The sequence below is a fragment of the Trachypithecus francoisi genome, unplaced genomic scaffold (assembly GCF_009764315.1).
Source record: "Trachypithecus francoisi isolate TF-2019V2 unplaced genomic scaffold, Tfra_2.0 Lachesis_group11, whole genome shotgun sequence".
NCBI lineage: Eukaryota > Metazoa > Chordata > Mammalia > Primates > Cercopithecidae > Trachypithecus > Trachypithecus francoisi.
This window is the reverse complement of record NW_022681456.1, coordinates 131,889,081-131,912,685: the sequence shown is the minus strand read 5'-3', so window position 1 is coordinate 131,912,685 and position 23,605 is coordinate 131,889,081. Positions and strand designations below refer to the sequence as shown.

The 23,605-nt window shown below is 55.4% G+C and overlaps 1 protein-coding gene across 10 annotated transcripts in view; it reads left to right on the top strand.

Moving 5' to 3' along the window:
• The window catches only part of IQSEC3 (IQ motif and Sec7 domain ArfGEF 3), a 112,799-nt gene extending 95,752 nt beyond the window's left edge, over positions 1-17,047 (top strand). For 2 of the 10 annotated variants that reach the window (XM_033223348.1, XM_033223356.1), the window contains exons 9-14: positions 1,836-1,961; positions 4,160-4,259; positions 4,464-4,625; positions 7,789-7,881; positions 9,942-9,991; positions 13,402-17,047. In XM_033223348.1, the coding sequence (XP_033079239.1) occupies positions 1,836-1,961; positions 4,160-4,259; positions 4,464-4,625; positions 7,789-7,881; positions 9,942-9,991; positions 13,402-13,836 (966 nt within the window). In that variant the 3' untranslated portion in view covers positions 13,837-17,047. Of the gene's footprint in view, positions 1-1,835; positions 1,962-4,159; positions 4,260-4,463; positions 4,626-7,788; positions 7,882-9,941; positions 9,992-10,075; positions 10,160-13,401 lie in introns of those variants that run through there. The other 8 variants (XR_004440118.1, XM_033223353.1, XM_033223349.1 and 5 more) reach the window with 8 other exon arrangements.
• Positions 17,048-23,605: the final 6,558 nt, after the last annotated feature.

The following is a 23,605-nucleotide window of genomic DNA, read 5'->3' as shown; positions in this document are numbered from 1 at the left end:
GTGGCCAGATGAGATTTAGTCCCTTTCTTAGGACAGCATGACTACCAGGCATTCCTGGATGGTCCTGATGAGTAGATGGCAGGAAATGGGCTTCAATAGGCTCTAGGCTGTGGCATCACCATAGAGGTGCCTACTGGTAGGGACCTGTGTCCCAGGCAGCATGTTCTAAGCCTGCAATGATTTTTAAAGTGGGCCTTCTCTGTAGGCTACTACACTTTATACTATAAATATAAAGGATGTCATGGGGGTTGCAGTTCCTCCTCCTTATGTTGTTGGCTCAGGGGACAGTTTGGGAGAGTTTGGAGACCTCTTCTGAGGCTCTGCACTAGGCTCCCTCCACCCAGTCTGTGCAGGGACAGCGTTTTCTGCTTCGAGAGCCTTTATTGCTGAGGTCTTAGCATCTGTCTGGTTGCAGGCGACTGGTTTGTCTTACACGCTGGAGTAGACGCCAGGTGTCTCTGTGATCCCTTCGCTCTTGCACACTTGCATCTGTGTAGTAGAGAAAGGGTGGAGGTGTCATATCTGCAGGCTACTGCCTCAGACAGGGGATGCCCTCAACGTTATACAAGGAAGCAGGTTGACAGTGGCTGGATTGGAACAGCCTGAAAGCTCTTCTCAATGTCCTTTTCCTGTCCCTCTATCACCTCATTTACTGTGGCTTAGTGGACCCCTTCTCCTCTGGCTGTGCTCCCCAAGAAGCATGACAGGGATGACCCCTGGGGACAGGGGGTGAGTATGTGAGGGAAAGAGCCTCAGAAGAGGAGAGAGAAGGATGAGAGTCAAGTCCAGGCCCCACCACAGAACCGGAACCCCTCCCCTCTCCCGCCACAGAACTGGAGCCCCTCCCCTCCCCCTCCACAGAACCAGAGAGCCCCTCCCCTCTCCCTCCACAGAACCGGAGCCCCTCCCCTCTCCCGCACAGAACCGGAGCCCCTCCCTTCTCCTTCCACAGAACCGGAGAGCCCCTCCCCTCTCCCGCCACAGAACCGGAGCCCCTCCCCTCTCCCGCCACAGAACCGGAGCCCCTCATTCTCCCTCCACAGAACAGGAGCCCCTCCCTTCTCCTTCCACAGAAGCAGAGAGCCCCTCCCCTCTCCCTCCACAAAACCAAAGAGCCCCTCCCCTCTCCCGCCACAGAAGCGGAGAGCCCCTCCCCTCTCCCGCCACAGAACCGGAGCCCCGCCCCTCTCCCGCCACAGAACCGGAGCCCCTCCCCTCCCCCTCCACAGAGCCGGAGCCCCTCCCCTCTCCCTTCACAGAGCCGGAACCCCTCCCGTCTCCCGCCACAGAACCGGAGAGCCCCTCCTTTCTCCCTCCACAGAACCGGAGCCCCGCCCCTCTCCCGCCACAGAACCGAGAGCCCCGCCCCTCTCCCTCCAAAGAGCCGGAGCCCCTCCCCTCCCCCTCCACAGAGCCGAACCCCTCCCCTCTCCCTTCACAGAACCGGAACCCCTCCCCTCTCCCTCCACAAAACCAAAGAGCCCCTCCCCCCTCCCTCCACAGAGCCGGAACCCCTCCCCCCTCCCTCCACAGAACCAGAGAGTCCCTCCCTTCTCTCGGCACAGAACCGGAGCCCCTCCCCTCTCCCTCCACAGAACCGGAGCCCCTCCCCTCTCCCTCCACAGAACCGGAGAGCCCCGCCCCTCTCCCTCCACAGAACCGGAGCCCCTCCCCTCCCCTCCACAGAACCGGAGAGCCCCGCCCCTCTCCCGCCACAGAACCGAAGAGCTCCTCCCCTCTCCCTGGGCCCCCGTCTCTTCTGGAAAATGGGCGCTGTGGTTGGGGAGGCCTCGAGGCCTCTGGTTTCTCTCGCTGAGCGCCACGCCCGCGTGCAGGTGCTGTCGGTGCCCCACCGCCGCTTGGTGTGCTGCAGCCGGCTCTTTGAGGTGACGGATGTGAACAAGCTGCAGAAGCAGGCGGCGCATCAGAGGGAGGTGTTCCTCTTCAATGACCTGCTGGTGGTGAGTGGCCCCCGCTCCGGGATTGGGCTGCGCTGGGGCTGCCTGCTGCCCTGAGCAGCCTGGGCAGGGTCCCTGAAGTGGGCAGGAAAGGACGCCCAGAGGTTTCAGACTGGAATGCCTGTTCCGTGGGACGGATCTGCCTTCATGGTGCTTTCACACCATGGGCGTGAGGGGGCTCAGGAAGACATGCTAATTCCTTTTTTTTTTTTTTTTTTTTGAGACGGAGTCTCGCTCTGTAGCCCAGGCTGGAGTGCAGTGGCCGGATCTCAACTCACTGCAAGCTCCGCCTCCCGGGTTCCCGCCATTCTCCTGCCTCAGCCTCCCGAGTAGCTGGGACTACAGGCGCCCGCCACCTCGCCCGGCTAGTTTTTTTTGTATTTTTAGTAGAGACGGGGTTTCACCGTGTTAGCCAGGATGGTCTCGATCTCCTGACCTCGTGATCCGCCCGTCTCGGCCTCCCAAAGTGCTGGGATTACAGGCTTGAGCCACCGCGCCCGGCCTGACATGCTAATTCCTACTTAATAAGTCGTGACATCGAGACATCAGATGATCTGCTTGTGGTTGCACAAACTGTTAACAAACTAGATCCCAGACCACTGGCCTCTCCACGTTACAGGAAGCCCAGGGCAGGGAGCGCACAGGGCTGTGCCTCACACCCCAGGGCCTGGGAGGAACAGGGCCTCGGTGGAGCATGCTCTGTCGCTGGGCCCAGGCTAGGCTGGTTTATCTGTGTGTGTGTGTGTGTGTGTGTGTGTGTGTGTGTGTGTGCGTGCACATGCATGCAGACATGCGTACATCTGTACCGACAGATACTCGTTCCTTGCTCTTTGAAAATAAGTATTCAACAAATATTTAATCAGTGTTGACCCTGTGCCAGGCATTATTGTAGGTCTGGAAAACTGGTGAGCAGAACTGGAACAGGGCTTGTCTCTCCCTTGCATAGGCCCTCTCTATCCATGAGCCACATTGGCGCTGCCTCTAAAATGATCACAAGCCTGAACGACCTCTCACCACCTCCACTACTACGGTCTTAGCGCGCGCCTGGTACATTCAGTGAACCACATCAGCCTCCACAGGGCTCTCCCCACCTCTAGGGTTCACCCCCTGAGAGCAGCAGCGTGATCTCTCTGGAGTACACATTAGGCCATGTGTCCCCTTCCCCTAACCTGCCTCCCTGCCCTCTCCTCAGCCCTGTGAGCCGCCTCCCTTCTGTGGGCCAGGCCTTTGTACTTGCTGCTCCTTCTTGAGAAGCTCCTCCAGACCTTGCACTCTCCTCTTGCCTTCCTGGTCTCCTTCTTTTCATTCAAGTCTCAAATCACTTTTGATTCCTTACCCTATTTCATTTTCTTCAAAACACTTAGCACCTTGGTTTTGTTTTTTTTTGATGAGTTATGCTTTATTGTTTCATCACCTGATGGACACTGTGACACTCCACATTCCATAAGCACCTTGAGGGCAAGGGCTCTGTTCTGAGTTCTCCTTATCTCCAGGGCTCAGCTCACAGAAGGTTCCGAATAGAAATTTGTTTATTAAGCAACCAGATGACTTTACTAACATGAGCTTTCATTTTAGTAGGGGAGGGAGATAGAAAATAATTAAGAAACAGACAAACAAGATAATATCAGATTAGGGGAAGGCACTATGAAGGCTGCAACCAGGTAATAGTACGGAGAGTGACTGGGGTTAAGGGCCGGGTTTGGGTTTGCTATGGTTTGTTTTTTAAAGGGGGTGGTCCAGGAAGGCATCTCTAAGGAGGTAGCATTTTAGACTTAAGTAATGAGAGTAACGCTGCCGTGCAAAAAGCTGCCAGGAGAGCTGTGGAATGGGAACAGCGTATGCGTGGGGCCCACAGTGGAACCGAGCTTGCCCTTCTCAAGCTACAGAAGGGAGGACACCGTGGCTTGGGCAAAAGTCCAGAGTAAGGCAAGGATCACATCAGGTGGGTTTTACAGGCCAGCTCAGGCTCCGTGGCTTGGCTTGTAAGTGCAGAGGGAATAACAACTGTAGGGTTTTGTGCAGAGAAGAGGCACATTTTGGTATAGTGTGTGTACATATATATATATATCTGTATCTGTATGTGCACATTCATCACTGCATGTGTTTACTTCTGTGATCATGCATCCCCCTGGGTGTTTGTACATCCATGTTTCCATGACTGTCTGCTCATCAGCACATGTCTATCTGCCTCTCCTGAACAGATTCTCAAACTTTGCCCAAAGAAGAAGAGCTCCTCCACGTACACCTTCTGCAAGTCAGTTGGCCTGCTGGGCATGCAGTTCCACCTCTTTGAGAACGAGTGTAAGTCTTTGACAGCCAATGTAAGTCTTTGAGAGGAATGGATGAATGAAATGGCTGGGGCGAGTTGAGGGAGAAGTGCTGGACAGCAGAGTGGATGGAGGCATGAGTGCCCCAAAGACCCCATGCCCTCCTCATGTCTGGCTGGCTCCAGCCCTCGGCTGCTGCTGCTCACAGCCCACTGGGGGCCTGGGGTCTGCTTTCCAGATTACTCTCATGGCATCACACTGGTGACACCGCTCTCGGGCTCTGAGAGGAAGCAGGTGCTGCATTTCTGTGCCCTGGGCTCGGACGAGATGCAAAAGTTCGTGGAGGACCTGAAGGAGTCCATTGCTGAGGTGACAGAGCTGGAGCAGATTCGGATAGAGTGTAAGGACGCAGGCTTCCCGAGGCAGCTGGTGGGGGTTCCCATTCAGCAAGGGACAGGGGTAGCTTGAGACAGACATGCCTGACTCCAGGGAGCAGCACACCCCTGCCGTGGCCCCACTTCGGACCCTCCCCATCTCCAGGCCCCACCACACCACACTCCCACAGCCCGGGTGGGAGCACCAGTTTCCATGTTTCTTCACAATTAAAGTGAGGCTTGCTAGAGTGCGCACACATGTGTACACAGATCAGCAGGCATGTGGGGCTGCACGTGGGCCTCTTGGAACAGAGAGCTCTGCTGTGTTTTACTGGGATGACCAAGCGAGCTGGCCAGGCAGGCCCATGGGGCTCTGGTGCTTTTCTTCCCACCAAACCGTCTGCTGTTACCTCCCCCGCTGTGGCCCAAGTCTGTGCATTGCATCTGGTTGGCCTCATTTCTTCACTCTCTTTTAATCTTGAATCATCCCTCCACTTTATTTTCTTTAAAACGTTGTCCTTTTGAAGAGCCTAGGCTGCTTTCTTACTATCCCTCATCTTACAGTAGTTTCTGTTCCTCTAAGGAATGCTTAGATTCTAGATTATTCCATTCAGGCATTTTAGAGAATATGTGGGTCTCTTTGTATGTCCAGGTGGTTTACTGTCCGCTTTGGGGTTAAGGGAGGAGCAGCAAGGGCCGCAACCTGTACCCACCTACAAGCTTGTACTGATTACGCGTCACAGAGGTTCCAGATAGCCTTTAAGGGAGGATTAAATAAGAACAGATTCAGAAACTAAAACAGAAAATGAAAATAGGCTTCAGGCCTGCCTATACGGCCACTTAGTTAAAAAGTGTTTCTAAATTAACATCTGCCCGTTAGGCGCTAGGAAAGGCAGGGGGAGATTTTGAGCAGGGGATCAATGTGACAGGCTGGTGCTTTTGAATCGTCATTTTTGAGGTTCCTACTACACGCTAAGCAGTTTATTTCTGTTTTGTGGATTCTCATAGTGACGCTGCAAGGTAGGTGCATTGACCCCACTCTCCAGCTGAGGCTCAGAGGAGTGCAGCCGTGTGTCCAGGTCGTGCACGTTAGAAGTGGAGGAGCTGTCATTTTCATTTACGTTTGATTCTATACTTCCACTCAGGAGTGAGAGAAGAGGTTCTGTTTATTTTTTCTAAGGAAACAATCTGATGGAAAATGAGATCCATCAGACTGGGCTCTAGAACGCAGGTAACTGCTTGGTGGGGAGGGATGCATATAAACTCCCTTCCTTCAATCTGTTGGCTTATTTGAGTTCAGCGCGGAAACAGATTCTTTTCAAGGGCTGCACTGGATCCCCAGAGAGGCCACCTCTGCTGTTGTTCTGGAGCATTTTCAAGAAAGCACCTTGAAATGGCTTCACCTCTCTCATTGTCTGACTGTCCCAGATGGCTCCGCACTGCCCTGGGGGGCCGTAGCACACCAAGTGGCACCAGCATTGCTGGGAGAGGCACCTTCCCCCATCAGCGCAGGAGCACCATTTACCCCGCTTCCTAAAGTCACAGAGGAGCAGACAGTGTCAGAATCTGTCCTGTCAGGAGATGAATATTCTCTCCTGCTGCCTCAAGGGTAAAAGAGCAGGAAGAAAGGCTCATGCTGGCTCTTAGTCTTCACTGGAGAGAAAGGGAAGGAACAGCTGAGGGAAGAGGAAGGGCAGGCCAGGGAGACAGGGAGGAAAGGAAGCCAGGAAAAATAAAAGAAAAGAAAATGGGCTGGACTCAGTGGCTCACACCTGAAATCCTAGCACTCTGGGAAGGAAGCTCAGGAGGGAGGATTGCTTGAGCCCAGAAGCTCAAGAACAGCCTGGGCAACAGAGCAAGTCCTGGTCTCTACAAAAAAGAAAAGAAAACGGAAAACAGTATCAGCTACCATTTATTGAGGACTTATTATATGTCAGGCACTGGACTAATTCTCACGACAGCTTTCCATAGTGGGCATTATTTTCCTCATTTTACAATAAGGAAACAGGCTAAAAGCACTTAGGGAAGTTGTCCAAGTTCGCAGTCAGTGACAAAACAAGGTTTGCATCCAATGGCCCAGGACTCTTCACTTGTAATTATGATGCTAATTTCTCCAAAGCCAAGAGAGCCCCTCTGGGGGAGAGAAACAACTCTCAGTTCAGTAAAAATATTTAGCATTGATCGATGGTGTGATTTAGGCAATCAGGACAAATTGTTCTGGTTTGGGGGCCTACAGTTCAGTGTCCCTGGTTTCCAGACAACCAGAGAGACTGAAAATGGAGCCCAGGAGAGTAGCTTTAATAAAAGGAACTTGAGTTATGTCTCCTGGAAAAGAGAAGCAGGAGGAGTGATTTAATAATCATGTCAAATCTCCAAGGATGGCAGCCGGCAGTTCTGTAGCTCCATTGAGAGAAGAGCAAGAAAGAACAGGTTTCCAATCCAGTGGGAGGAATTAAAGTTGAGTACCTAGACAGATGTCCTGGCCCCGCAGGCTTGCAACTTCCACACCCTTGGTACGGACTTTTCTCCTTGGGAGAGCTTTGAACACCTTGTGGAGGCTCAGCCGGCCAGGCAGGCTCCATCCTCCCAGGTGCCGCGTGGAGAGGTGAGGTGTCACCCCTGTCAGCAAGCTCTGCTGTGCCAAGTGCTTCTCACACAATGTAACAAAACTGATACAGGTTGGAGCAAAAGTCATTGCGGTTTTGCCGTTACTTTCACACGCACCTTAATACTTACGGAGTACGGGTCACTAGCCAGGCCTTGTCCTCAGTGCTTTATGTGTATTCCCCCACGCAGTCCTCTTAATGACACCTTGAAGCGGGCACAGCTGTCCTCTCAAGTGAGGCATGGAGAGGTTGGATAACTTGCCTAAAGCCATACAGCCAGGGAGTGTCAGAACCAGGATTCAAACCCAGGCAGTTCACCTCCCTCATATCAGCCTCTTCTGTGCCTCTCTGATGTTCAAGCAGATAGGATCATCCCCATGTGCAGCTGAGGAGACCGTGGTTCCGAGGGGGTGTTTTACTTGCTACTCCGTGGTGGGGCCAGACCCGAGGTCCGTTGTTTCACAGCATGTGCTGGGACCTCTCGGCTTCTTCCTCCCCTTCCTGCCTGCCCCTCATTTCCTCCCTTACTTCTGTGTGGTTGAGGTTATGGTTTCTCTTGCTCACAGGCCTCTCTATTCCTTAGGGGAGCTGGAGAAGCAGCAGGGAACAAAGACACTCTCCTTCAAGCCCAGCGGAGCCCAGGGGGACCCACCGTCAAAGCAAGGATCGCCGACAGGTGAGCCTCGGCTCTGCCCAGGGCGCCAGCCCCCAGGGAGGCCACTCAGGGAGCCTGGGTGTGGGTCCTGGGCAATCTGCAGGGAGAGTTGCCCGTTCCCATGGCATGTTTCTGCTGAGGAGTGCCAGGCTTGCTTGCTTTCATCTCATGGGCTTAAGTGGTGGGAGTAAGGAGGAAGGCAAGAGAGAAATGTGTCTGTCCATTTTGCAAACTGCACCAGAGTTCTGGAGTCTGTGAGATGTCACTGTCTGCCCTGGAGGAGTCAGGCAAGAGTCCGGGCATCCCGGCCCCAGCAGGGAGGCCTTCCCTCCTGCAGCCAGGCTGTGTTGACGAGGCGAGGTCAAGAGAAACCCCATGAGGATCACTCTCCCACCAGGCAGTGTAAGGGGCAGGGTGGCCAGAAGGATCTAGATCTTGCTCATCTCTGTACAGTCCCTTCACTAATGAGGCAAAAGCACTCCCTAATCCCTGGCTCAGGTCAGCCAACCCCAGATCCAGAGAGACCCTCAAACTGCACTTCTCTAGCGGTTTCTCCAATGGAATTGCTCACTCCAGCCAAGTCAAGTTGGCTCCAGAGGTGGTACCTCCTTCGGCCAGGTTCCCTCGACCTGCGTCCTCCGCCCCCAAGGGCCCCTACCTTCCACCTCCTACCCCAACCTTACCCCCACCTGCAGGGGATCAGGAATAGTTGCCACCACCTCCCCTCCACCAGCCCCAAATAAAGAGAACGAGGAGAGATGCATGAGAATTCAGTCTCATTCCAGTGAAATCCCAGCAAGCCATCCACACCTGTCCACCAATTAGTTAACTCAGTCACTTACTCTCACACTCAACAAACACTTCTCGAATGGCTGCTGCCCCGTGCAGAGCACTGGAAAGCCAGGATCATAGTGAGACGCCAGCTTGAGCTGAGAAACTCCAGTGGGCTCCATGCGGCCCATGACCCGCCACAGTTGGCCCTGACTCCTGACTTGAAACAGGCAGCAGCACAGGGACTGGTTATGGCAGTGAGGACATGAGATTCGCTTTCCAAGCAGGATATGGGGCTCTTTTCGCTACGTAGAGATTCTCACTGTGATGGAATCTTCCCTATGTGGGTTTGACCTGCCATGGTGCGTCCATACTTCTCCACGCTGCCTGATTTCAGCTGGCCTCTTCATTTCTATAAGGTCATAGGGCACGGGTCGCCGCTTGTTTTCTCAGCTGTGAAACCCCAGAGCTAGCCCTCAGCTGCGTATTATTCCCTGCCATTCCTTCCTGCCTCTCTTTTGGAAGCTGCCCGCCCTGGTTAGGCCCAGATGCCTGTCCCCAGGGACATGTCCCTTAGTCCCTTCCACAGCTGGGTCTGTCTCATTCCCAGACAATGGTGCAGCTCCCTCTACTGCTGCAGAAAGCAGAGGACTGCACACAGCAGGGGAAACTGGCACCCCCAGGGGTTGGGAAATGAGAGGGGCTCCTGTGGGGGGAGGGGTGGAAGCCGGGAGTGACTCAGCCAGTAAGAGCCAATGAGCTATCCATGGAGGTCCGCAGGGTCCCTGCTGCTGTGCCAGGCCAGCCAGAAGGCCCTCAGAGTAATTACAGAGCCATTATCGGCTGTTACTGTGCCAGGCACTGCGGTGAGTGCTGTGCAGGCCTCAGCCCATTCGGTCCTCCCCCCTCAGCCAGTCTGCAGGGCTGGGAGCAAAGAAGTGTGGCTCACACTCCAGGAGCCTGTGATCCATGGAGGCTGATGAACGTGGCGCCCACAACCCAGGCCTCCTCCAAGCCAGCTTTCGCAGTTCGTCCTGGGAAGGCTTTGACTGGGGGTAAATCAGATTCCACAATGCCAACTTGAGAAAGAGCGCCAGAGATCTTCTAGTCTGTGGCAGCCCAGAGAGATGTAGCATCTCGCCCAGGTCACACAGCTCCTAAGTGGCAGAGTGGGACTCCCAACCTCCGCTCCAGTGAGGGGCAGTGTGACCCCGCGTCTTAGCTGCAGAGATGCTTGAGGGGCGCAGGGGAGGGCAGGTAGCTCATTCTCAGCCAGTAGAGAACGAGCCCTGTGCTCTTTGCATTCAAAGCCAAAAGGGAGGCCGCGCTCAGGGAGAAGCCGGCGGAGAGCATGGTGGAGGTAAGTGGAGCCCTGGTTGCCCAGGTGAGTGACTCCCTGCCCCCTTGTCCTTCTTCTCACCGTCTCTGTTGTTTCTCTTCTCAGGTATTAATCAATGCCTCCCCAGCCCGACTCACCATTTTACCAATTTCAAGAGATACAATTAAAAGTTACTGCTAGCATGGGTAATGCCACTGTTCCAGCGCCTAATTAAGCCGCGAGCTCTTTCTCCCCTTTCCCCAGCCTGCTGCCCTCCGAGGCCGAGCTCCCAGATTAACACACTGGAGACGGAGCTCACGACACGCTAGGGCCATCCTTCCTGTGTGCCCCCAAATCCACCTCCCCAGGAAGTGCTCACTGCTCCCCCAGTACTTGCTGTATCAGAGAACCTCACATCCCCTTCCCCAAGTCCTCCCACCCTCCATAGCGGGGAGCCTGGGCTCCGCCGGAGAGTCACCCCTTAGGCCAGGCCCCAAAGGATCACTTCTGGGGCAGACCCTGCCCTCTTGGACACCTGGGGCCAGGTTGGAGAATTGAGACTTGGGGGCCGGAGGGAGGGGGAACTCCTCCCTGGAACAGCTGGTCCATCTGGAAAGCTGGCCATGGCGTAGGGATGTGTGCAAAAGAAAATGAGATAGAGTAGGGTGGGGCTGTCTTGGGGGCTTTCCTGGGGTAAGAGCAATAAGCCTGAAGACTGTGGTGGAGGGGAGGCTGCCCATCTCCACGTCACATAGCGAGGACTGCAGAAGACCCAGCAGCAGCTTGTCCCTGCCAAACTCCCACAGTGCCACCTATGGGAGGAGCGTGCAGGTGCCCCTACAAGCTTCATGAGCCCCAGCCCTCTCCCACTGGGTCCTCTTGCACCCCAGTGAGTCCCAGCTCCACTCCTTTCCTGCCAGACCTCCCGGAGCCACCAGCTGCTCATACAGACACCTCCCTTCCCAGCCCCTACTTCGAGCTGGAGGGAGCCCCATTAGGTATCTTATTAAAGTGCCCTACCCACCAGTCTGACTAAGCCCTGGGAAGAAGCAGGACACCCCAGGGGAGCTCAGTGTCTTCTCTCTCTCCCACGGCCCCCCACCCCCCACACACCCGTGTCTGGAGGAGGCACCTTTACAAGGAGGAGCTTCCTGCCCCAGCAGCTGACAAGCCCCCAGGGTGGGTATTCTATTCCCCGCCCCCTCCACTCCCCATCCTCCGCAGCTGCCCGTTCTTGAGCCTTGCAGATAAACACACCTGTACCCAGCCCTCTGTTCTGTTCTGCCAGCCCTGCCCTGCCCTAGCCTGAGCTACCCAGGGAGGACAACCAACCCCACGCTCTCCTCCCTCCTGCCCTGCCTGATGGCATATGGCTATCTGCAAGGCTGCCACCCTCAGCTAGCTCCAGGGCCCCACCAGCCTGTGCTCTCCTGCGCAGAGGGCAGCCTCGCCTCCCATGGCCTCAGCTGGACCCCAAGCTCTCTCTCCTCTGCCCTCTCTCTGCCGTTGCTGGCCAAGCCCCTCTGGCAGGTGCTTCTCCATCTTCTCTGAGCTGTTCTGACCTGCTGCCCATGTTCCATCCTCTGTCTCCTCCTCCCCTCATTCTTTCTTTCATGAGCAGGGAGGTGAGAAGGGGGTCAGATGAGAGGACATTTTGCTGTCACTTCCTGCTTTACACTTACTGACCACTAAAGAGAAAGTATCCAGACTGAGGTGGGGCCGGGGGTGCAGTGGAGGGACCAGAGCAGGGGAGGTAAATGGGAGGCACAGGCTGTGGCCCAGAGCAGGCGCTGCATGGGGATCCTCAGGGAGAAGGACTGCTCAGGGGATGTGGACTGGGACAGCCAGACATTCGCCTGGGGAGGGCTGCTGCCAAGTCCAGGTGGAGGGAGGCAGATGAGCACAAGCCTGTCCTGGCTGTCTCAGGCCCCGTGTCTCCTGGGGAGGAATTCAGAATACAAGCAGGAGGGGAGAGGAGCGGGTGCCCTCCAGTGGCTTCTGCCTGAGTGAGGACCCTGGAGGGATCCCCAGAGGCAGGTGGGCCCCAGCCGTGCTCTCTGCCTGCCGTGTCTTGGAAGGACAGTGAGGGGCTCTGGGAACCTTGGTTTGTTTAGGGGGAGGACCTCAGGCCTGGAAAATGTGCTGATGTTGGAGGCTGAGAAGGAAAAATAAAGCCTGCCACATGCCGACTGTGGCAGTAGGGCTCATGAATATTGAGGGGGCAGACAAAGGCCGGGGGAGCCTCAGGAGGGAAGTTGCCCCCTGGGAGTACACAGGTCCAGGAATGGGTGTCCCTGAACTGCACCTGCAGCCAAAAAACAGGATGAGGACATGCTGGTGTAGGGTTCCGGGGTAGTTTTGGGCTGGGCCAGCTGGGTCTAGGCCTGGGATGAGGTACCTCTCCTGCAGCTTCCGTTTCCCCCTCGGTGCTCCGAGCACCAGCCCCAGGTGGTGTTGCCTGAGGCAGCCCAATGGGAAGATCCTCAGAGAGGAGGAGGGTCTCAGCCTCCCCCAGAGGACCCAGGTGTTTGGAGGGGATGGTGTGGTGTCATAGCCATGGGCAGGGGAGCTTGGGGGTGGAACGATGTGCGGAGTTAAATCCTTCTCCTTCCAGAATCCTCTAGCCTCCCTTCCAGCCATCTCCTCCACCTCCCGCTGCTTAGCAAGGGGAGGTCAGGCTAGTGACCTCCATGTCTGAGGGAGGAGGCTCATGCCCCGCCTTGGGGATCAAGGTTAGAGCCGTCTCGGGGGACCCGCTCCTGCAGCCAGGCAAGTTCACCAGGACCCAGCTTGGGCCAGAGTGACAGCTGGGGAGCTGACTCGGCCCCGGCTGTTTGGGTTGCTCTTGAATGCAGGGTCATGGCCTTGGGAGTCTGGGAGGACAGGTAGGTCCAGGTCACCCTCTGGCATTCTGGGGTTTAAGCCTCTATGATGTCAAGGGTACCAGTGATTCTTCCTCTACAACAAGGATGGAGGGAACAGAGAGACATGAAAGGCTCAGAAATGCTTGGCTCTGTCCCTGGGTCTGCCCTCCTTTGCCTCAACACACTCCTGGGAGGTGGGGAGGAGCAAAGACTGTGGCCCCTGCTTTCAAGCTCAGCGTGTGGTGGAAAAGGAGTTGAGGAGTTTTCCCATGGCCTGGGGACACCCAGCAGCTCTGTGAACTCAGGCGGCAGAGGAATGCAGAGCCCATCCTACAGATGGAGAGACTGAGCCCACAGAGCAACGCCGCTCACAGTCAGTGGCAGGACATGCCAGCCTCTCGACTCCTCTCTCCGTCCTGGGCAAAAGCCAGGGTCAGAGCCCAGTCTTCTTGCGGGTAGAGATGGAGAGAGGGTCACAGGGCGGGCTGAGAGTGGGAGGGAGGCCGGGGGAGGCTCAGGGCAGCCTGTCCTCGCAGCTGGGAATTAGTCTTGTAACATTTCATGCTTCTCTGGCTGTTTCTAAACTAGGTGTCAATTCACAACAGGCTTCAAACGTCCCAGCACAACTCCGGGCTGGGGGCCGAGAGGGGAGCGCCGGTGCCGCCACCAGACCTGCCGCCTAGCCCCCTGAGACAGCAGCCCCCGCCGCTGCCGCCGCCGCCACCCACACCCCCGGGCACCCTGGTGCAGTGCCAGCAAATTGTCAAGGTCATTGTCCTGGACAAGCCCTGCCTGGCCCGCATGGAGCCACTGCTGAGCCAGGCTCTCTCCTGCTACACCTCGTCCTCCTCTGACTCCTGCGGCTCCACGCCCCTGGGCGGCCCCGGCTCTCCGGTCAAGGTCATCCACCAGCCTCCGCTGCCCCCGCCCCCACCCCCCTACAACCACCCTCACCAGTTCTGTCCACCAGCCTCCCTGCTGCACCGGCGCCGCTACTCCAGTGGCTCAAGGAGCCTGGTGTAGACTCTGCCGCACTCCCCTGCTGCCCCGGGAGGGCTGGCCACTGGGGGGCCTGGGCTGCCCCTCCGCTGCTCCCCACACCCTGGCACGATGCGTTCCTGGTCACTGATCACCATCATTTTGGGAAGAGAATCCCAATCCTGGCACCTGGGTTTGCCTCATCCAACCATCCTTCCCTTTCTCAGCTGCACCCCGACTCCAGTTCTGAGACACACCTCACTCTCCTGGGGCCCTACACAGCCTCTTTCCCTGCCACCACTTTCCCCCACTGGACCATGGACTGAAGAAAACTGGAGCTGAGGGTCTAACTAGCTTGCAGGCTTGGAGTCTGCTAGTGCCTGGGGGCCTCGGGCCATGGGGCAGCAGCGTGAGGCTGGGCCGGCCGGCAGTGGAGCACTAGACAGAAGGCGGCTGGCTGGCAGCCCAGAACTAGTGCCTCTGTGGCTGTGCTGAGGGGAGGAGGGTTGGTCCCACTCCCTGGAGGGACAGGTGGGAGAAGTGAGGAGGGGGGCTTTTTCTGCTGCCCCCACCCCCAAGCCTGGCATTCTCAGGAAGCTACTCCTTGGTCCCCAGGGACGTTGGCTGTCCTGACCATGTCCTTCCCCCTCCTCCCAGGGCCTCTGCTTCCTCAGGAGCTGCCCAGACTCCAGAAAAGCTTGGAGAAAGGGAGGCGGGAAGAAGAGCACTTTAGCTCTCTGCGGGTCAGTTCAACAGGGCCATGGGATTGTGAGGTCATGGATCTGCAAAATGCACCTTTTTAAAGAGTTTCTTAGTTCCCCAGCCCCAGCTAATACCTAGCCAATGTCGTGTGCGCACAGGCATGTGCACATAAACATGCATGAGAACCAGGCCATTCCTTCCGTTGTGCAAGCAGAAGTGGAGACGGGGCAGTGATCTGCCCAGCAGAGATGGGGCTCGGCCCGAGGCAGGGCTCCCTCCTGAGTCTGTGGCCTCCAGGAGGGACTTGGGTGCAGAGCTAAGTAAGAAAAACGGGCTCCAGAGAGCTATGCATTTCCCCTGCATCCCTCAGCCTTTAAATATTTCCCCCTCCTAGAAGGTTCTAGACCTCCCCTTCCAGCAGGGGTGCCCAAGAGTCCCTGGACCCTCAAAATTGCAAAGGAGGCCCAAGCACAGCTCACTGACCTCCCAGGGCCCAGCAAGATGGGATAGCCAGCCTTAGGTGGCCCCACGAGCTCAAGCCTGGGGAAGGGCCCCTCCCCAGCCAGATGAGAGGCAGCCACCCCAGAGACAACAGGAGCCGTACCATGACCTGCCGAGTCAGGCCCTATCAGGACGTGTCTGTCCCAAGCCTGGCCAGGCTCCAGTTCTGTGCCAGCAGCTCATTGCTGTCCTGTGTGCAGGTCCCCCCCACACTTGGAGCCTGTGGTTAAGGCCTCCTGGGAGAGGAAGTGAACATGAGTCAAGTGTGACATGGACTTGAATCTCCCCACCCTTCCCCTGCCCTGCCCCACCTGCAGTAGCCAGGCCAGGTAGGAAGCAAAGATCATTCCCGGCTCTCAGAGGTTCCAGATGACCTAGTTTCATTTTGTGTGTGTGCGTATGTGTGTGTGTGGTCACTCAGACGTCACTGTGATATCACCCAGTGAGTCTATTTCTGGCCCTGTCTTTGTCGGCCCAGTTTCCGTAACTTGCAGCCAATTTGCCCTCTCCCCTGTGGCTGCCAGCCCGTCTGCCCTCCGTGTCCTTGCTGCCCTGGCCCTCCTCTGTTTTCTGTAACAGAGATGCTCCAGTCATTGCATTTCAGAGTGGAGCAGACAACAGATGGGGTGCACAAATTCAGACACCTCTGATGCCCTTAGCCAAGGCAGGGATCGCCCTTAAAGTGAAGGCCTGGACAGAAGGTGTCAGGGACTTGGGAGGAGGTGGAGTTGTGGGGATGGGAGTGGAGGAATCTTAAAATGAGGGAAGCTGAAAATAGAATGAAAACGATGACTAAGAGGCAGGAGTGCTAGGTATGGGGGAATAGGAACTATGAACTAAATATACCTAGAGGTGGGGGCCGGGGACACTGTCCCAGACAGCCCTGGCATGACAGGCAGGACCCTGCCCCCTGCTCACATAGCTCTTCAAGCTTACAAAGTACCCTCTCCCCTGTTGAGGGGCACAGCAACCCCAGGCCCTCCCTCCCACCTCAGCTGAAGCCCAGATCTTCCAAATTGGAACCAGCAAAAGTCTTAGGGCTGGTGCGCATGTGGACCTCCATCTGAGAACCTGGACTCTCAGGCACCTCGGGGTCCCTGCCCCAGGGCAGAGGTCCACCCCTTGGGTCGGTGCAGAGGCTACCCTGGGCCCCACTGGCAGCACAGGGAGTCTGCAGAAAGCATCCCATGGAGCCAGTCCGGAGCTGGGAGGGGCACTCAGCCCCTGAGGGCCTGGGGCAGGACACAGCTGCCCTCCTCACTGTCAGGGGAAGCGAGTGCCCAACATCTGCAACCCTTCTCTGCTCAGTCCCCAGGCCAAGGTTGGGCCTCCTCGCCGTCCCCAGAGCCTAGACCTCGGGGACCTGGGAAAAGCCGCCTGCTCCCTCCCGAGGGCAGCAGACAGGGCAGGGCCTCCAGCCCCGCAGAGGACCAGTGGGGGGCGCTCTTAGGCCTTCCTGCTCTCCCAAGGTTGTGGGGACAGTCGAGTGCTGACTGAGCCCCAGACTCAATCACCCAAAGATGGCCCCACTCTGTCCACCCCAGACCTTTGGGAGATCTGGGTCCCTCTCCTGATTTGATCCATTTGGCCCCAACTCCGGAGTCTGGAATGGGAGATGAAACTAGTTTTCCACCCACTTTTGGGGAAATCCCACTCCTAGATCTCTGGCAAGCCCTGCCGGCAGCTTGTCCTGGAAGCCTGCCTGCCTGCCCGTCTCCACAGGTGTCTTGATCCAGCACACACTGATGAGCCCTGCGTCTTCGAGCCCCTATGCCACTGGTCCCCACGGCCCGCCAGGAGTCTCTTTGTACCCACTAGGCTTCCCTGATGACTATCTGTCTGTCCGTCCCTGTGTCTGCTGTACATACCTCCTGCTGTACCCTCTCCCCGCACACCCGTCACCCATGAGAGAGAAAGCTCTCTAGGGAAAGGCAGGGTGGCTGCACCCAGCAACTAATCCAAATGGCAAATATTTTGTAACAAAATAGCCCAGAGGTATTTTATCTGTTCAATTCATAGAGTTTTAGAGATTATATTGAAAGATGTCACTTGAGCAAACTGTGTCGGTGCAGCTTCTTTCGCTGTCCCAGCAGGGAGGGTCCGCCTTCAATCAGAGCATCTCTTCGGTGAGGATTTGAGAAGGACACTGGTGCCCTCAGCCTCTCAGGCTGCTCTCCCCTGGCCACAGCAGCACTATTCCTTTACCCCAGGATAATGCATTCAGGTCCCATGGTTAGGAGCCCCTGTCTTCAATAAAGGAGACTTGGGTGTGGGAAGATAAGGTAAGTCTTCCGATGGGTGGGCACTGGCAGAGCTGGGGACAGGGCTAGGAAACTGACCACCGTGTGTGTGGGCCTGACCCCGCTAACACAAGCATACACGCCCTCACTCCCCCTCCCTGACCACACACACACACACAGCTTCCAGCCAGTCCAGAAAGCAGGCTACAGTGGAGACCAAAGGCAGCTTTGGAGGGAGGAGGCCCCACGGCAGTCAGTCCACCCAGGACCACCTCTGGCCTGCTTTGCTCTCTGCAATGAAGAGTGAGGGTTTATCAGGGTGCGGGGGAGGCCATCCCACTGGCCATGCCGGACATCAGCTCCCAAAGCCTGACTTCAGTGGCAGGGTCTGGTTTGTCCAGACCCTGGGTCCAGTCTTCCTGAAATGCAGGAGCAATGGGGCCCAGGAAGGGACTGGAGGAAGATTGTTGGGGACAGTGCACAAAGCCGCAGAGAGCAATTCAGCACATCTGCTGAACCCCACCGTGTGCCAGGTCCCCCACGGGGAGCCAGAGGGATGCCAAGGTTCTGGGAAGGATACGGACATGACAGTAACCAAGTGGCTGTGAGGAAGCAGGGAAGGCTGGAATGAGGACTGGGAGAGGGGCAGGGGCCCAGCCAGGTGTTCACAGCCAGGTGCAATGCTCAGCTCAGCTCCATGGGACTTGAGATGAGGTGGTTCTCCTGGTCGGGGAGAGAGGAGAGAGCCTTCCAGCAACACTGAGTCGTCAGAGTAGAGCCATTGGCTCCCCCGGGACACCCGAGGGCACCCAGCTCTCCTGGTGACCAGAGTTCTGAACACCTAGAAATCCCAACAGCTTCAGGACCTTCCCCAGGCTGGCTCCTGTCGTTCCCAGCTAAAGGGAAAGGAAGCTTGACCTCACCCTCTTCCCGGGAAATGGGAAATTCCAGAATAAGCTGGAAGCCAGCTATGACCTGTCCCATCCTGGGAAATCTCTGACCTGCGAAGCTGAGGACTGACCCCTTGAGAGCACTCTGCGGGGAACCAGCTCAGCCCAGGCCTGGGAGAGAGCCAAGGGCCAAGACGGCCCTGCTGCTATCTGTGCCGGATGCAGGCCTATGGCACCGTTCTCCAAATCTCAGGCCCCTCAGGTCATCTAGGATGAATACTTGTCCCTCCAGCGAGAGGAAGACCATCCTGTTCTGACAGAGCCCGTCTGGTGGTCCAGGCCCCTCTGTGCCCATCTGCCATAGGGATGGAGAGCTACGGTCCGTGCATCTCCCTCCATAATGACCCTCTGCAGATGGGAGAATGTCAGACTCATCAGTCACTGACTTAGAGTACTCCTAGGAAGGGGTCCCAGGATGTACTGGTTTCTGGCTGAGAGCAGTGGCCCAGAGCTCGAGCTGGAAATCAGGCTGGACTGAACGGTAAGTTTGTGACCACCTGCTGAGCACTGTTCTAGGTGCTGGGGGCTATGCAGTGAAGGGGACAGGGAAGGTTCACACTGGCAGATGCCATCAACAAGAAATGGAACAGCTGCCTTCACACAGAGGATGGTGACCCAACTGGGCTGATGGGGAGAGCCTGTTTTAGGGTGAATATTCAAGGAAGGCCTCTCCAAGGAGGAGAATTCAACAAGGTCAAGGTCCGGTCTGAGGTGAACAGTTCAGAGACCATCACTTCAGGTCAAATGACCAGATATTTATGAGGCAGAAACCAAGACAATTTGTCAAAAAATGGTTTCCTGATATACGCATTTACTTACATGAAAAAATCTTATGAAAGTGTCAACATGAATTTCAAAACATCTTTACTGAGGAAAGCAAAATTGGTCTTCTAGCAAATCCAGGGCAGACAGTCACCACAGTCACAGGCCAGGAGAGGAAGTGCTTGAGAGTGGGCAGTCAGGCCCTCCAGCCGGGCAAGGATGAGGCCGGGGGTGGGACAGAGCTAAGGCCATGTGGGCAGCTGCCACTGCAGGAAGACCAGGCCACCAAAGTAGACCACAGAAAGCACACACCAGCAACAGTGAAGTCAAGCTGGCCTGAGCCGAGGCAGCTGCTGCCCAGAGCAAGCACGTGCTTGTGTGACCCTGCGCGTGGATGGGGGGAGCAGCACACTCCAGGTCAAGGCAGCCTGCAGGCAGCCTGCTGTCCACCTCCTCCTCTGTCGACTCAAACCAAAAGGGCTCAGGTTTGCCATTTTTAAATTTTTCCTGTATTTATGTTTCAAAGAAGGGACCTTGGTCTGTCGCCCAGGCTGGAGTGCACTGGTATGATCACAACTCACTGCAGCCTGCAACTCCTGGGCTGAAAGGACCCCGCCACCTCAGCCTCCCAAGTAGCCCAGACGACAGGTGCATGCCACCATGCCCTGCTGATTTTTACGTTACTATTATTATTATTTTTGTAGAGATGGGGGTCTCTCTCCAGCCTGGCCAACATGGTGAAACCCCGTCTCTACTAAAAATACAAAAATTAGCCAGGCGTGGTGGCGTGAGCCGATAATCACAGCTACTCAGGAGGCTGAGGCACGAGAATCGCTTGAATCTGGGAGGCGAAGGTTGCAGTGAACTGAAATCATGACACTGCACTCCAGCCTGGGCGACAGAGCGAGACTCTGTCTCAAAAAATGAAATAAAATTTAAAAATAAAGATGGGATATCTCTCTATATTGCCCAGGTTAGTCTTGAACTCCTGGGCTCAAGGGATCCTGTCACCTCTGCCTCCTGAGTAAACTGAGACTACAGGCGTGCGCCACTATGCCTGGCTAATTTTTGTATGTTTTTGTAGAGACAGAGTCTCACTATGTTGCCCAGGCTGGTCTCGAACTCCTGGCCTCAAGGGATCCACCCACCTCGGCCTAGGCTTGCCATTCTTAAATAATGGAATGGACTCCATGGCCTATTGCCCAGCAGTCCCAGGGAGTCCAGGGGCTAACAGCCTTTCACATCTCAGCGTGAACCCCACAGAATTGAACAGAGATTGATTTCTCCTTCAAGGGGCTGACACTACATGGCTGTGGCCCTTGGCACGCCTCCTCCCACCCCAGCTCTGACAGATGCGGCCAACTGATCATTGCTTTCTGGGAGTCACCGTCAATCCCATGTGCTGACTCCAGGCTGAAATGAACTTGCCAGCCGCCCCATGGTGTCCTCATGGAGACACCTGCAAGGAAGGCATGTGACAGGCCGTGGCTTAGAGCAGGGGCAGCAGGCTGGAGGTGAGGCCCTCCTAGTGCCACTGCTCTCAGGTCACTCATGGACAGCAGCTCTGGGGGTGCTGGCTTTGGCTTCTTAGCTCTGCCCCTCAGGGACTCAGGGCTGCTTCCTGCCAGGACTCCTCACTACTCAGCAACCTGTCAACTACCCTGTGCCCCGGGTCCCCTCACTCGCCTTCCTCAGGGTGAGCCACATGGCCACCAGGGTCCCAGACGAAGGTCTGAAGATGCCCAGGCAAGAAGGACGCTCCGTCCAGGGCAGAGCCTTTGGAGCAAAAGCACACCCTGTGGAGGGCAGGGGAGGCGCTCCTTCCGGGAGAACATGAGGCCCAGCCAGAGCCAGTGGCCTGGAGCCACAGGCTGAGTTCTGATCTGCTCCCCTTCCCTTCCCAGGACAGCAGCCAGGCCCCAAGACAGACCCAAGCCCAGGTCAGAGTCAGGGAGGTTAACTGAGGGCACAGGAATGAGGGGTGCAGAGGGGACAGGTCCAGAAGTGGTTCTGCCAGAATTCCCTTCTGGAGGGGCTGGAGGAGAGGGAGCTGGAGCGCAGCGGGTGGGTGGATGGGAGCGCTCTCCTCCCCTGCGCCCTCCCTCCCATGCCCCTGCAGGTCTGTGTGGGTTCCCTCCCTGGGGAACCAGGCTGCCTAACCCATCAGCTGGCCCCTAGCACCTCAGCGCTTCCTGCTCCCATGACCCTAAGGATTAAGTGACCTCAAGCCTGGCTCTGGGAAAACTGTGGGAACCGGCCGCTGGGAAGACGACCTGGCTGTTACTCCCACGTTTCCAACTGCCTCGACAGACCTGCCTTGCCCTCCTTTCCTCGAGAAACCCTAATCCCCTTTCCTTCTGAGACATCTGGGCTAGGCACCAACCTCCCTCCCTGAGCCCTCAGAGGGAACGGAAGGCAAGGGAGTCACAGAGCCCGCAGTGCCAGGCCTGCAGGCTGAGTCACAGGCCAGTCATCCTTCTATGGCTAACAGGACCACTTCACTTAAGAGGTTCAAAAAGAAGAACAGAATAAGTCCAAAGGAAAGACATCATAAAGGCAAAAGCAGAAGTAATAAAATAGAAAATAGATATACAATAGAAAATATTAACAAAACCAAAAGTTAGTTCTAAGAAATGACTAATAAAGTTGACAAACCACTGATAAGACTGATCACGAAAAAGAGAGACAGCACAAATAACTAACCTGAGGACCAACAGGGAGAACATAACTATGAATGCTGCAGAGATTTTCAAAATAAAATACTTCAAATCAACTATAAACCTATGGCAATAATTTTGAAACCCTCCACAAGATGAACGCTGTCCTAGAAAAATATCTTACCAAATCTTAGTCAAGAACAAACAGAAAATTTGGGATGTATAATCGTTAAGTTAAAGTGGAATAGCTAATTACAAGCCTTAGGGCCAGGAATCTCAGCACTTCGGGAGGCCAAAGCAGGAGAATCACTTGAAGCCAGGAGTTCAAGACCAGCCTGGGCAACATAGTGAGACCCCCCTCTATATACAGATTTTAAAAACAAGCCAGGCATGGTGGCATGCAACTGTAGTCCCAGCTACTCGAAGGCTGAGGTGGGAAGATCACTTGAGCCCAGGAGGTTGAGGCTGCAGTGAACCACGACTGCACCACTGAACTCCAACCTGGGCAACAGAGCGAGACCCTGTTTCAAAAAAAAAAAAAGAGAGGGCCAGGTATGGTGGCTCAAGCCTGTAATCCCAGCACTTTGGGAGGCAGAGGTGGGTAGATCACTTGAGTTCAGGGGTTCGAGACCAGCCTGAGCAACATCGTGAACCCTTGTCTCTACCAAAAATACAAAAAATTAACGTCACTCCAGCCTGGGTGACAGAGTGAGACTCTGTCTCAAAAAAAATAAAAAAGGCCGGGCGCAGTGGCTCAAGCCTGTAATCCCAGCACTTTGGGAGGCCGAGACGGGCGGATCACGAGGTCAGGAGATCGAGACCATCCTGGCTAACACGGTGAAACCCCGTCTCTACTAAAAAGTACAAAAAACTAGCCGGGTGAGGTGGCGGTGCCTGTAGTCCCAGCTACTCGGGAGGCTGAGGCAGGAGAATGGCGTGAACCCAGGAGGCGGAGCTTGCAGTGAGCTGAGATCCGGCCACTGCACTCCAGCCTGGGCGACAGAGTGAAAACTCCGTCTCAAAAAATAAAAAAGAAAAAAGAAGGAAAGTCTGTTCACCACCGCCCACCCCCCACCCCCAAGAAAAACCACACACACACCACCAGGCCAGACGACTTTACAAAATCGACTACACTTCAGGGAACAGATAATTCCAATAGCCTATTAACTCTTTCAGAAAAGAGAAAGAGAAAGAACATCTCCAAACTCCTTTTCATGAGCCTAGTGTAATCTTACAAACAAAAACTAAAGCAGACAAGGACGACATGAGACAAGACTACCAGCCAATCTTGCTATGGGCATAAATTCAGAAATTCTAAACACAATATTAGCAAACCGAACCCAGTATTGAATAACAACAAAAGATAATGCCATAACCAAGTAGGGTTTGCCCCAAGAATGAAAAGATGATTAACTACTAGAAAAATATAATACTGAGTTACAGTAACAAATTAAAGGAGAAAAACAATATGATCATCTCAATAGATGAAGACAAAGCAATCCATACAATTCAACCCTTACTATTGATTTGAAAAAAAACCTATAGAACTTGGAACGGAGGAAAACCTCATAGCCTAAGTAAATGGTATCTATCAAAAGTCATCAGCCAGCCAGGCATGGTGGCCCACACCTGTAATCCCAGCACTTTGGGAGGCTGAGGTGAGTGGATCACTTGAGGTCAGGAGCCTGAGACCAGCCTGGCCAACGTGGTGAAATCCCGTCTCTACTAAAAACACAAAAATTAGCCAGGCGTGGTGGCTTATGCCTGTCATCCTGCTACTGGGGAGGCTGAGGCAGAAGAATCGCTTGAACCCGGGAGGCAGAGTTTGTAGTGAGCTGAGATCAAGCCGCTGCGCTTCAGCCTGGGCGACAGAATGAAACTGTGTCTCAAAAAAAAAAAAAAAAAAAAAAAAAAGCAGCGTCATACTAACGAAATGTTAGGATTCCTGTCAAAACCAGGAAGGATGCAAGGATGCTGCTGCCACCACTTCTAGTTACCAAAT